General features: G+C 28.8%; 3 protein-coding genes across 7 annotated transcripts in view; 1 reads left to right on the top strand and 2 right to left on the bottom strand.

Moving 5' to 3' along the window:
- The window catches only part of Kap3 (kinesin associated protein 3), a 24,006-nt gene extending 15,614 nt beyond the window's left edge, over positions 1-8,392 (bottom strand). The window contains exons 1-11 of the mRNA XM_014431487.3: positions 8,254-8,392; positions 8,066-8,183; positions 7,827-7,992; positions 7,546-7,749; positions 7,285-7,421; positions 6,984-7,209; positions 6,283-6,387; positions 5,924-6,102; positions 2,257-2,419; positions 1,341-1,441; positions 402-623 (exon numbers count right to left, since the gene is read on the bottom strand). Of these exons, the coding sequence (XP_014286973.1) occupies positions 402-623; positions 1,341-1,441; positions 2,257-2,419; positions 5,924-6,102; positions 6,283-6,387; positions 6,984-7,209; positions 7,285-7,421; positions 7,546-7,749; positions 7,827-7,992; positions 8,066-8,183; positions 8,254-8,309 (1,677 nt within the window). The 5' untranslated portion in view covers positions 8,310-8,392. The remainder of the gene's footprint in view (positions 1-401; positions 624-1,340; positions 1,442-2,256; positions 2,420-5,923; positions 6,103-6,282; positions 6,388-6,983; positions 7,210-7,284; positions 7,422-7,545; positions 7,750-7,826; positions 7,993-8,065; positions 8,184-8,253) is intronic.
- Positions 8,393-8,406: 14 nt separating this feature from the next.
- Positions 8,407-9,588, top strand: EMC5 (ER membrane protein complex subunit 5). Its single transcript, XM_014431491.3, has 3 exons — positions 8,407-8,548; positions 8,619-8,671; positions 8,756-9,588. The coding sequence occupies exons 1-3, from the start codon at positions 8,470-8,472 to the stop codon at positions 8,969-8,971; spliced, it is 348 nt and encodes a 115-aa protein (XP_014286977.1). The 5' UTR covers positions 8,407-8,469; the 3' UTR covers positions 8,972-9,588.
- Positions 9,576-12,415, bottom strand: part of Bmcp (uncoupling protein Bmcp mitochondrial) — a 5,993-nt gene continuing 3,153 nt past the window's right edge. For 4 of the 5 annotated variants that reach the window (XM_024359516.2, XM_024359518.2, XM_024359517.2 and 1 more), the window contains 3 exons: positions 12,355-12,415; positions 11,588-11,674; positions 9,576-9,721 (listed from right to left, as the gene is read on the bottom strand). In XM_024359516.2, coding sequence (XP_024215284.1) covers positions 9,602-9,721; positions 11,588-11,674; positions 12,355-12,415 — 268 coding nt within the window. In that variant the 3' untranslated portion in view covers positions 9,576-9,601. The remainder of the gene's footprint in view (positions 9,722-11,587; positions 11,675-12,354) is intronic. The other variant, XM_024359520.2, reaches the window with a different exon arrangement.

Below are 12,415 nucleotides of genomic sequence, written 5' to 3'. Positions count from 1 at the left end.
TGTATTGAAGGTATGTTATATTATATAGTGAATAATAATGTTATTGTAAATGTTTAAAAATGAATATGTAATATAAGCTGTTAAATATTTAGATGTCCCTGAAGATGGCTAGAAAGGCCGAAACGTTGGACAAATGAATAAATAAAGTGTTGAGACTGATTTGGATATAAAATTGATTTATTTAATGAATATTACCTTGTCTCAAAAAATTTTTGAAATAATATAATTAATGTTAAATGTTGTTTGCATTGAATTTATATTCAAAGTTTATTAAATATTTCTCACCATATTACAGAATACAAGCACAACCTGCTTGACATGATTTGTATGTAAATGAAAGCATATAAAACTGAATCATTACAAATTAAATATGAAATCAATTTTTATAAATTAAAACTCACAAGAAAATATTTGTGGGTAGTACGATGTTTAGAGAGATTCCTAATAACTTTCATGAGAAACGAATCCTGATACGCCAAAGCTCGCTGTTCTAGCTGATGAAGAACACCTGATTCACACATAGCTTCAGCACAACGAGGATTTAATCCAACATTCACTGTTAACGCAACCAGGGTCATATACTCAAAACTTTTTGGATCAGTTGATATAAGCATTTTCATTAGCTGTAAAAAGCAAAATAAAAAGTATAGATATATCCATTCTTATAATATTGCAAGTTTTCTAAATAAATATATATTAATTATACAAGAGACATGGGAAAAGGTATCTAGGTTTCCTTTGAATTGATCTATTCGATGGATGTCTTTACACAAGTTAAATTCAATTGCTACCAATATATTTCTATATTCAATGTTAAATACCGTCCGTTTGTAAGAAGACTATCACAACTTAAAATTCATATTTATGTTTTCACAATGAAATGATTATTATTATTTTATCATTATTTTGAAATGATTATTATTATTTTATCATTATTTTGAAATGATTATTATGATACAATATTGCAATTGTGAATTATTATGAGTTGTGACAGTCTTCTTCCAAACCGACAAAATGGTGCACTACTACTTTATTCACTTTAAAAAGTAAAGGTTATTGACAGGTAGATTTATAGAACCTTTATGATCAGTCTATATAAAAGAGATAGTACTATATGCTACCATGGAGCATCATATTCACCCATAAGTTTTACAATTCGAAAATTTAAAATAATTGAAAAATATTAATAAAAGATAAAAAAAAAATTTTAAAAAGTTAAATAATAAAGGAATAAGATAAAAACAACCAAGTAAATAAAAATTATATGGGTATACACATCTAGGAAATAATGAAGAGGTATTTAATTATGAATAGATGATGAACTACCATAATGAAAATACCTTAGGCAAACAATCAGTAAATGTAAACATAGCTTTAACCCTATCATCCATGCTCAGGTGGTACAGAATTTTCAAGATAGATCGAATATGTCTTTCATCATCTGTAATACAATAGATTTAAAACAAAATAAATTAATAAACAGATCAAATTATTATGTACTTCTATTAAATGATTTAAAAATTAAAATTGATGTTATTATATAATTAATAAAGTATCTTTTACTGATAATTTGAATATCGTTTTCATAGATCTGCCAGTACATAGTTTTATGATTGGTTTGTACAATACTAATTAACGTGTTAAAATAGAGCATTCAACACAATGATAAAGTAAAGTAAAGCTAAAGCATTTGACTAACTAAAGTCAGAGCCAGATTTAACACTGGGCTCACTAGACCCCAGGCCTAAAGGTAACAAAAAAATAAGTTAGATTTAATAACAAAGAAAATGTCTATGATGAGTTCATGAAACTCCAAGTAATGAGGGCTATTATCATGAAAGAAAATTAAAATTTTCATTATAAAGATCATTTTTCATGAGAAAAATACCAGACTAACCATATCCCTTCTATGAAGAGTTGGCAGCAAAAATGCTCAATTCTAGAAGTATACAAAGTTTAAATCTGGCCCCGCTAAAGAGGATGGTTTTCAACGATATAAACCAATCATTTTATGTAAAAGGAAGATAGTCCAGGAGGCGGTCAATAAAGGTATCAAAATAGTAAAAGAAAACTATTTTGATACCTTTATTGACCGTCCTCCTCTCCCCTCTCTTCCCCCCGGACTATCTTCCTCCAATCTACTTCATACAATCTTCATCCATCAATCATTTTATAATTATCAGAAGTGTAATCAAATAAAATTTTAAAAATTGGGTTTTAAAATAAAATTAATTAATAAATACTGATATTACTTACTCAACAGACTTGTTAATTTTTGTAGAAAACCAACCCTAATCATCTTATCTCTCAATTTTGAATCAAAAGAAAGGTTAAATAATAGATGCAAAGTAGATTGTTCTAGTTCAAAATTATTCATTTGCAAAAGCTTAGGAAGATTTTCCACAACATTTAAATTAGCCTGTAAAATAATAATTACAATTTATTGGTACATTGTTAACCACTTACATGGTTAAACAGAAATAGTTAAGAAAAAGAAAGCAGTTTAAATAACAAGAAGCTATTTTAAAAAATATACACAAAAATAGATAAAAAATCGAATTCATCATTATTTTTGTCATTTATTGAAGGTTAGAATATCATTTTCAATATAACTGAAATTTCAAACCTGAGCAAAACTTGGCCCATTTGATATTTACAAGAGGTCCATTGAATCTTTGCACCTAATTCATATTTACACTATGAATTTAGACCATAGAGGCAAACATATACTCTTTGGATGACATGTCTTTGACCCAAGATGCAACCAAATGATGTCTCAAGAAAGAAAAATAAATCTATCAAGTGCATGATTTATTGTTAGAACTATTTTATTAATTAGGCATAGAACTAAGCTTCCCACTAGGCAAACACTCGACTGTCTTTCAGGCAGAAGTTTTGGCATCTTTTCAGCAGTCTAATGCCCTGAAGTCACTAGCAGTGATAGGACTGGCATCACCATCTTTTCAGATAGCCTGTCTGCCCTTCAAGGCTTGGAGTCACCTGTAATTTGGTAAGAGAGTATAAACTAGCCTTAGAAGCATTAAGATATAGGCTTTTAGGCTCTGATAGAATTACAGAAAAAGAGGCTTCCTCAATAGATTGGAAGTCCCTTTTGACTTTCATTAGAAAACCAGAAAGGTTCGACAGAGAGGAATAAGATAAATTAAAGAGCCATTCCACTGGGTTGTCTTGGGGATGGAAAACAGGACCAATAGGTCCACTTGCCGGACTTGTTTCCCCCACCATTACAAGTACCAGTACCAAGTGCATGAACATATCTGTACTTGGTCGTGTACGTGTTAAACGTGGGTCAGTTCAATTTTAGTGTGCCAGCATGATGTCAAGTTTCAGAGTTTTTGCAAGCGTGCTTTATGAGTTTCTATATATATTTTTTTTTTGTACTACGAAATACATAATTGTGGTATATTTCTTTTTCTTCGATATTTTTTTTAGTTTTGTTATTTTATTTTCCAGAGTTATCTTCACCAAAAGAGACTCTCAGGCAACTGCAGCATCATCATGAAGCAATCAGCAACAAGGAGTTCATTTCTTTGGTGTAATAATAAACCACTATAAATTAAGTTATTTAATTGTATGAATAAGCCATTTATTTTCCTCCTCTAAGCAAAGCAGATCCTATCCTTACCTCTCTTCAAACCCTAACCATGGAAACAAGCTGGGACAAACACTGTTCAAGTAATATAGGTCATCAAAACACGCTGGTGAAAAAATAAGCACATGATATGTAAAATGTTGGCTACTACTAGAGAATTATATTATACAGTCAAATAACTTGCTGCAATGATTTCAAAATCAACCAGATAGCTAAGTTATTAATAAAGTTAGCAACAAAAATTAAATATTATAATAAGCCTTACTTATTCCAGAGATTTAATCCAATTGATAATACTGAAAGTGATAATTGTTGGTACAGATAAAACCAGTGGTGATATTCAAAATATTTAACAAAGGATGAAGAAGTTGGTCAGGAGTGTGGGCAAAAGAAAACAAAAAATAGTTAACAACTATTATGGTTAACTATTTTTAATAATAGTTGTTAACTATTCTTTGTTTTCTTTCGACTGCACCCCTGACTATCTTCTTCATAATTTGAAATAATACGGTTAATCATTTATATATATAATATTTAACAAAGGGTTCTCTAGCAGCAATTGCTCTGAGCAGTTTTCTCAGAAACTATGAACAGTCTAATACTCTAATTTAGTTGTGTTACAGAGTATAATATGTATATTATGTATTTTAATATATTTTTAAAAGAAATGAAACCACTGGATAATGATATGTGTGTTTAACAAGATGTGGAAAGTTTTGAAAATTTAAACGAGTTCATCCGAATGTTTGTGAACTCACTAAGTGTCACCATTGGATACAATCATCTCCTCATTAAACCCAGACAAAATGTAAATCTAGAACTTTATAACTACTTTTTAGTCTATCAACAAACAAGAGATTTGCTTGTCCTTTAAACAAGCCATCAACTTAATATGCAGTTTTCAATTACGATAATGATATGATTCCAATTATATTTAGCCATCATATTTTTGTAATGTCTTGCTTTAAAAAGTACTAACTAACTAAGATATTACAAACAAACATAATTATTTCATGGCAAGTTCAATCCCATTATTTTTTCCTTAATGTAATTTTTTTGGTTATTACAGAATCTGAATAATTAAAATTTCTCAACATTCTCCCAACCATATCTGTTGAGATGATGATTCAGGAATAAATCACTATAAACAAAATTGTGTGTTCTAAATCACCTAATGTATTTCAATTAAATCTGACATAGTAATAGATCCATGACAATTAGTATGGCCAGGAGTTAACCAGATAATAGAACTTTCAAGGACAATTTTTTTAAGAATTATATACATGATTTTTGCCCAAGGATATATTACAATCAAAATAATATAACTATTATTTGAAATTATGGCTATGGTCTATCTTAGCTTTTATCTATCAACTCAGTCTATTCCATGATTCAACTATTTGGAATCTACATAAATAATTTTTAATATTATGCTGGAATAATTTATAATAAGTGAGAAAATTATTATGATTGGTCCCTTTATCTGAATAGATATCATGAAGGCTTCTAACCTTTCTTCAAGAATACTCCCTTTGTCCAAGTTCTTCATAACTAAGAGTAACATTAAAATGTCAGTTTATCTCGCACACTGCGAAAGGAAGTTCACAAGGAACATTGCTGATTATATTTAAGATTTTCATTTTCTGATTTATTTTTTAAACTTCTTCTGCTCTTGCTGGCTTATATTATTAAAACTTATGTGACCAACTAGTAATCACTTACATATCTCTTCTTCCTTTATCTTCAATTCTGTTTTCTTTTTTTTTAAATACCATTTTCATTTTCAAGGAATTCAAACAAAAACAGTAAGAGAAACAGTCAGTAAATAGGAATGGTTAATAATTTGATAGAACAACAGACAAACCATTCTCCGAATTTAACAGTTAAACAAAATAGTAGTTGAAGAATAATATACTTCTGCAAGAAGCCTATGCCTAGATTTAAGTTCCTTGTTATTTAGTTAAAACTAGGACCTGCTAATTTTATGTTTTGTTTTGTTTTTTGTCAGTAAAAGGAAATAATATATAATACTATAAAGGTTATTAATTAGTCAATCAGTTAAGAAGTTTGTTGATAATATTCACAACCTTAGTTACAAACTGCAGACCATTGCCTTTTAAACCAAGATGTTTGAGGATTGATTTTTTGATTGACAGTGTGGCAAAGCATCTTTTTCCAATTAAAATCTTCCATTCCATTGTTAAAACTTTTTTGGTCACATTAGAATGACTGTGCATTAATTGTTCAAGTTTTGAAATTATTTCTAATTGTTTAATGTTCTACAAACACAACAGTTAAACCAAATCTTACCATTTCATCCTTATTTTCTATTCTGATAGATAACTTTGTTAAGAATTTTGTAACTACAATCAAAAGTGGAATATTATTTCTATCCAAACACTGGACAAGCATTGAGACGATATTTCGCTTTCTGATTTTATCTTCTACTTTCAGATTTTCAGCAATTTTTAATAGCAAGAGGAAGTTTACTGAAATTTAATTAAATAATAATTAGAAAAATAAATTGATTTAAATAATACTTAAATAAACAAAAAGATAAATATAAATTTAATTATTGAACCACAGAAATGACAGGCTAAACAGCATTGAAAAAAAAGAAAGTTACTTTGATCATATTTTTGTTAATTCTAAGATATTTATAAGAGTACCTTTTAAAAGTCTGTCCTGTTTAGTAACCATTAATGCAAATTTTTTTTGGGCAGATTCTTCATCTGGTGTACTAGGGCTTCTTTGAGAAACCGCTGTTTTTGGACCTGTAAGGGATTTTCATGAATTTATTACTAGAATTATGGTTGGCATAATTTTAATAAGAATTAAACCTACTGATTTTCTTAATTTTCAAAGCTCTTCCAAGAACTATCACAAATATAATTTTAAAAATGCAAGTAAAGTTCTATTCAAAAAACCTAATAAGAATTAATTAGGAAGAGTAGATAGGCTATCTATCATCCCAGAATCTAGAATCCCATCCACTCCAGAAGCTTTCCTACTTATGAGTTTAATCATTGGTTCCTCAACTTGTATTGTATGGTGGGTATGTAGTCACTTATACACAATGTTTCATTGTTGTGAGATTGTTATACATTAGTTAATAGAGAGTTATACACCATCATTATTACTTGAATAGGACCATATTTCATCAACTTGCATTAGTGCATAAGGTGTAAACAAAACCTTCAATGGATCCTTTTCACTTGAAGTTGGATATAAATTTGCATAAACATGAATGAGTCAAGTTTTGACCAATAATAATAGTCAATCACTTTATTACTGCGTAGAAGTGACTAAATGCCCACAATCATGACAGGAAGGCAGTCGTGAACTAGTACCAAAAGTGTTTTCATAGTACCTGGAATTAAAGAAAGTCTTTTTCTATCCCCAGAAGTAGCTATTGCAGGTGAAGGAGTAGAAGATCTCCTTCTGTCAGCTGAAACAGTACTTGGTCGAGCAGATTTTGGAACAGGCAAACGTGACGCTGGAATAGCCTCTCTTCCTCGATTAATAAGCATTTCACCCTTCCATTGCTGGTATCTTTGTAACTCAAACTCAACAATAACTATGCATAATGAACCTATCTATAAGGAAAAGACATTTGGATAACATTCAAAATAGATTAATACATAAATAAAAAAAAAAAACAATCTAACTACCTTATACTGCAAAATCAAAGGATGAAACTGAGTAAATGAAGAAAAGGAATGGAAAATAGAGACGATATTAATACTTAAATCTATACTTCGTTTGTAGTCTTCCCTTAAAAGCCTAGCAAGGGCACTCAAAACTGCTTCTAAAAAAAAAAATAAATTGAAAAAATTATAATAGTATAATGCAATATTCATTTCCTAGCTCCATCAGAAAATCAAATAATAAATAATACCACTAATACTTTTGATCATTGAGTAATACCATACCATTTCTAGCTAGTTCCTCTAAGTTATCATTATCACGACTTAATTGCATTATTAAACCAGCACCCTTCACTTTATCATTCAAGTCTTCATATAACAATTCCACATACTGCTCAAAATTGGCAAAAGTTGCTTTTTCGCCAGAAGAACTAGAGCTACTCTGAGAAGTATCAAAACAGCTACTTGGAGAAATATTTAACATGCCATCTAATATAACAATAAAAATATTTAAAAAGTCATTATTTATTATAACAAGCTGTTCATCAAGTTACAGCATTAATTACCGGTAAAAACATTTTCTTTCCGACTCTGAAGAAAATAAATAAGATGCTCAACATCAGCAATTTTAGAGGGATGAATCAATGAACATTTATTTACAACTTCCTTTGCAAGTGCAGCACAGTCAGAATTTTTATTCAAACTTTTGAGCCTAATAATTTTCTGACAGTTCTATAAAGGAGAAAACAAAATTGTAAAACCTATATTCATGTCTATACATCTTAAATTTAAGGATCATAGAAACCTTTTTATCACTCAACACTGGATTCTCTGCTTCACCTAATATGATAGCCTCCACTTCATAGTTAACAATAAGAGCTGTTTCTGTAGGATGGACGTCGATTGCACCTGATTTCACCCTCCTATTTAAATAAAGTCAGTAAGTTACATCTTAAATCCTGTTTATGTCATCAAAAGAACTTAATTAGATACCTCTTGATGTATTTTGCATCCTGGGGTTGAATAACTCCAGTAGGAGTCATCATCATTGGCAAGCCAATTCAGAAAATTATAAACTAATTCTTCTAATTCTACTATAATACTGTGGAAAGAAATAATAGAAATATAATCGAGTCAGAATGAAAACATTACACGACAGTTAACCTTCCTTGATAAGGTTATGATAACAAAGCTTATTAACTGTTTGAAATGGCTAGTTCGTATTACAGGGCAATAACTTTTTTAGGATTATTTTCGTTATTACATGCTGCTTACTCAGCTGCACAACGTAAGTAGTCGTTACATAGTATTACTTGTGATATCGAGCAATGTGATTATTTTTTTTTATTTCATCATAGATCGAAGCTACCTGAGGATAACTGGGCAAGAATTTACTTCATTACCTTCTGATGTAAGTTTTAATGTATATGTGCTGAAATCAACGTTGGTTTTTCTTTTATAAATCTAATCCAATGTCTTTTTGTCTTTTTCATAGATTATTATTCAAGGAATCCTTAGTTTATTCCTAACCATGTATGGAGTTATACACATTGCTGGTGAATTCAAAGAAATAAGAGCCACTGTGGAATTGGAATCAAAAACCTGGGAGACCCAGAAGAATTTACCATCTTTCTACATATTCAATCATAGGGGGAAAGCTTTATCACCTACTTACATGCCTGAATACAGGTTTCATGGTACTCTTAGTTGATATGTAGTTTGGTTTTAGCTATCAAGAACTGTCATGTGAACAGATCTGGTCCTTTTTTTTTAAACTAAAAAGTTATAGCCCAATTCATTTCGTAATGCAATAATGCAGTTGGTTTCTACATTCTATGAAAATGAAAATCAACTCACAGACTTTAAAGATTATTATTACTTATCCAGTTTCCTGCATTTCTCATTTAAATAATATACTTTCTAATATTATAGAGAATGAGTCACTATTTTTTTTTTTTTATTCAATAATAAAGTCTAATATAAATTTTGATAATTTATAATACAAAGCTGAATTCACAATAACACTATGGACATTAGTTATTACTTTTTGTTCTTGGTAAATTTATTGTTGGTGTGTGAATGTTACTGTTATTAAAATTAGTTCAATTTTTCACATGAAACATCGTCATGCATCAATTTAATAAGGTATATATTATGTCAGTTTTAGTTAATTATGTTATTTACAAATATGTTCCTTCATAACAATGAAGTATTGTAAAACTTTATTTAAAAAATAAAGACATATATTTAGCTGTATATTATCCTATGGCATTGTTTGGTGTCAATAAAGGAGGCAGGAGAAAAATAAAACAAAATTTGTGCGCTATAGTTTATTTTTTATTCAAAATATTTTCTTAAATTGCTCAAAAGTTATGAAAAATATAATATTCCAAGGCCCCATTCGAATCCAGGTTGGAATGAATCCTTTGTAAAGCGCCATTATTCCTTCATTTTTAACCGTCTGAAACAAGAATACAGAAACATAATACTTATTAACTAAGAACCATATGTTAAGATGTTAAACAATTCAAGTGGTATATAAATTATTTGATACTTGATGCTATAAAATATGAAATTGTGAAGGAATTTTTATTCATATTGATAAATAATGCTATATTTCAAGTATGACTATTCATTTTTTTTTTTTTTTTTTTTTTTAATCCCACCCATAAATTAATCGATAAAGACATTAATGGCTCTACGAAAAATTCAATAAAAGGTTCTTGCTTTTAGGAAAATTACAACACTTAATGAATGTTTTGACTTAACTTTTTTTTTCTGAACTGATTCAGGATTTATACCTAAATCTATTCAGTCAAAAACATTAATTGGGAAGTTGTAATTTTCCTAAGAGAAACTTTAATTTTATTGTAAGTAAAGTGAGTGGACTTGGCACCATTGTTAAGTAAACCAAGATATGTGCAGCAAGAGTTACTCAACAACTTAAGAACGTAAAAATTCCATTTATTGATACACACGGTCAATCAGCAATCTTCTAGGATGCCAAAAATTCCTATTGTGTTAACATACTTGAATGAGTAAGGATGTACATCGAATGAACAAAATCATAAAATAGGCATTCTTCAATAAATGTCCAAAATAAAAACTACTGTAGCTCTAATAACATTTAAGTATTTTGGAGAATGAATGGGCTTGATTACATTTACTACCAATCTAATGAAATAAATAAATTACAAGTTCTTTTCAAAGCATGATTTCATTAAACCAAAACTATAAGTTGTAATGATGAAAGGAATATGGTCTGGGTGCGGTCAAAAAAACTCAAATAGTACAATTATACTAAATAATCTTCCAGTAAAAGTTGTAATCATTGAGTTTCAAGTCAACAATTAATTAAAAGCTCTAGATTTGCTAAAAATAGACTTTCTCTTATTTACATTAATTCTTATACTGTAAAGTAGTAAAACTATTACTATTGAAGAATGAGTTTTACCCAGGAGTGTTGAGTCGACAGGCCATATTTACTAACCTCAAAATTATCAACTAACTCTTTATTCATGATCTTAGGACTAGCAACTAAAATGTAACTAGTGAAGAATTTTACCACTTGAAATGTTATCAACACAACTACCATTCATAGTGAAAATTATTTCATGAAATATTCCAAATTTTAAATAATATGTGACAAAATAGTATAGATCAGTATTCCCACATTGGATGCCTCAGCATGTTGATGTTTTAACAAATGATAACAAACATAGCTTTTCCATGCATTTTTATAGTAATAGTTCAGTAGAATTGTATAGCTGTAACTATACATACTACACAATTGGTTGTAGTAAAGGTTGTTAACTATTTTGTTTATCCTTAGAATGTAAGCATAGAAACAAACCTAATTACCTCTAAATATTTTTTAAGTACTGTCATAAGGTCCACAACCTATCACTTTTTCATAGAATATGATGCTTTCATGAAACTTAATTTGGGTCTTCCACATGAAGGTTCTGGTTGATCATTATTACAATTAGTATCTCTAGATTTAAAACCTTCTTTTAAATTTTTGACAATTTTTTGTAAAATTTTAAGCAGTAGAAATGACCCATTTCCATAAATTTGTTCAAGGTTGATCAAATGAACAACTAACTAAATATTTTCACAATAAGTCGCGAACAAATAAATGAAAATGTCACATAATTATCAATAACTTTATTGATTGTAATTATATTAGTACTATAAGCCTAAAACTAAATGAATATTTAGGAAAGATCCATAACCTTATATGAAAAACATTAATGAACATGGTTAACTATAATAAGTAATGCTACAGAGTCTTATATCTCAATAAAACAAATGTGAAATATTCTACCTGAATCAAGCAATCTAAAGTACCCTTGTAAATGTTACTGGACTTCCTATCAGTTATGATAAATTTTCTTTGATTCATCAGGCGTGTCTGTAAAAAAAAAAAAAAAAAAAAAAAAATAATGGAAGATCATTGATTGACCGTATGTAATTATTAAAAGAAAAGATGGTCTAGGTATGGTCAAAAATAACTTCTTTATTATATTATTTCATTTTATATTATTATATATAAATGAACAAAGTAATTTAAAGAAAATAAAAATAACATGTATAGCTAAAATAAAAGAATACAAAAAAAAATATTAGACTTATAATGAAAAGAAAAAGTATTATTAAATAAAAGATAAAAATAATATAAATAAAGTACACATTAAAAGTTGGAAAATAAAGGAAATAAGAATAAAATAAATAAGTAAAGGAAAATAGGATTCCCACCTTTCAGTATAAAGGAAAGCCAAAGAATGGTTTGGAGGAGGGCGGAAGCAAAATATCAACAGAGCAGGAGGGTGGAGGAATTTGGCAGTAAACAAATGACAGATACATTTGAAAGAGAAAAGGATATACAATAATCTTAAAGTAATATAATTAGGAAACATAAGTAGACATTAAATGTCTAGATCTATTTAATATCTACTTATATTTAATATTTCCTAATATTATATTATATCTTTTTCACTTTCAAATGTAACTGTCATTTGTTAACGGTCCCATATCTCCACTTCTCTTAAAAATAATAAAATAAAGCTGTCACTAGCAATGTGATCATATTACCCGTAAAACATCCAAAGGTGTTGATGCAACTGCTGTTCCTAAACTCGCAATGAAACTGGAT

The sequence above is a fragment of the Halyomorpha halys genome, unplaced genomic scaffold (assembly GCF_000696795.3).
Source record: "Halyomorpha halys isolate HHAL.00 unplaced genomic scaffold, Hhal_1.1 Scaffold977.1, whole genome shotgun sequence".
NCBI lineage: Eukaryota > Metazoa > Arthropoda > Insecta > Hemiptera > Pentatomidae > Halyomorpha > Halyomorpha halys.
This window is presented reverse-complemented; position numbering and strand designations above follow the sequence as displayed.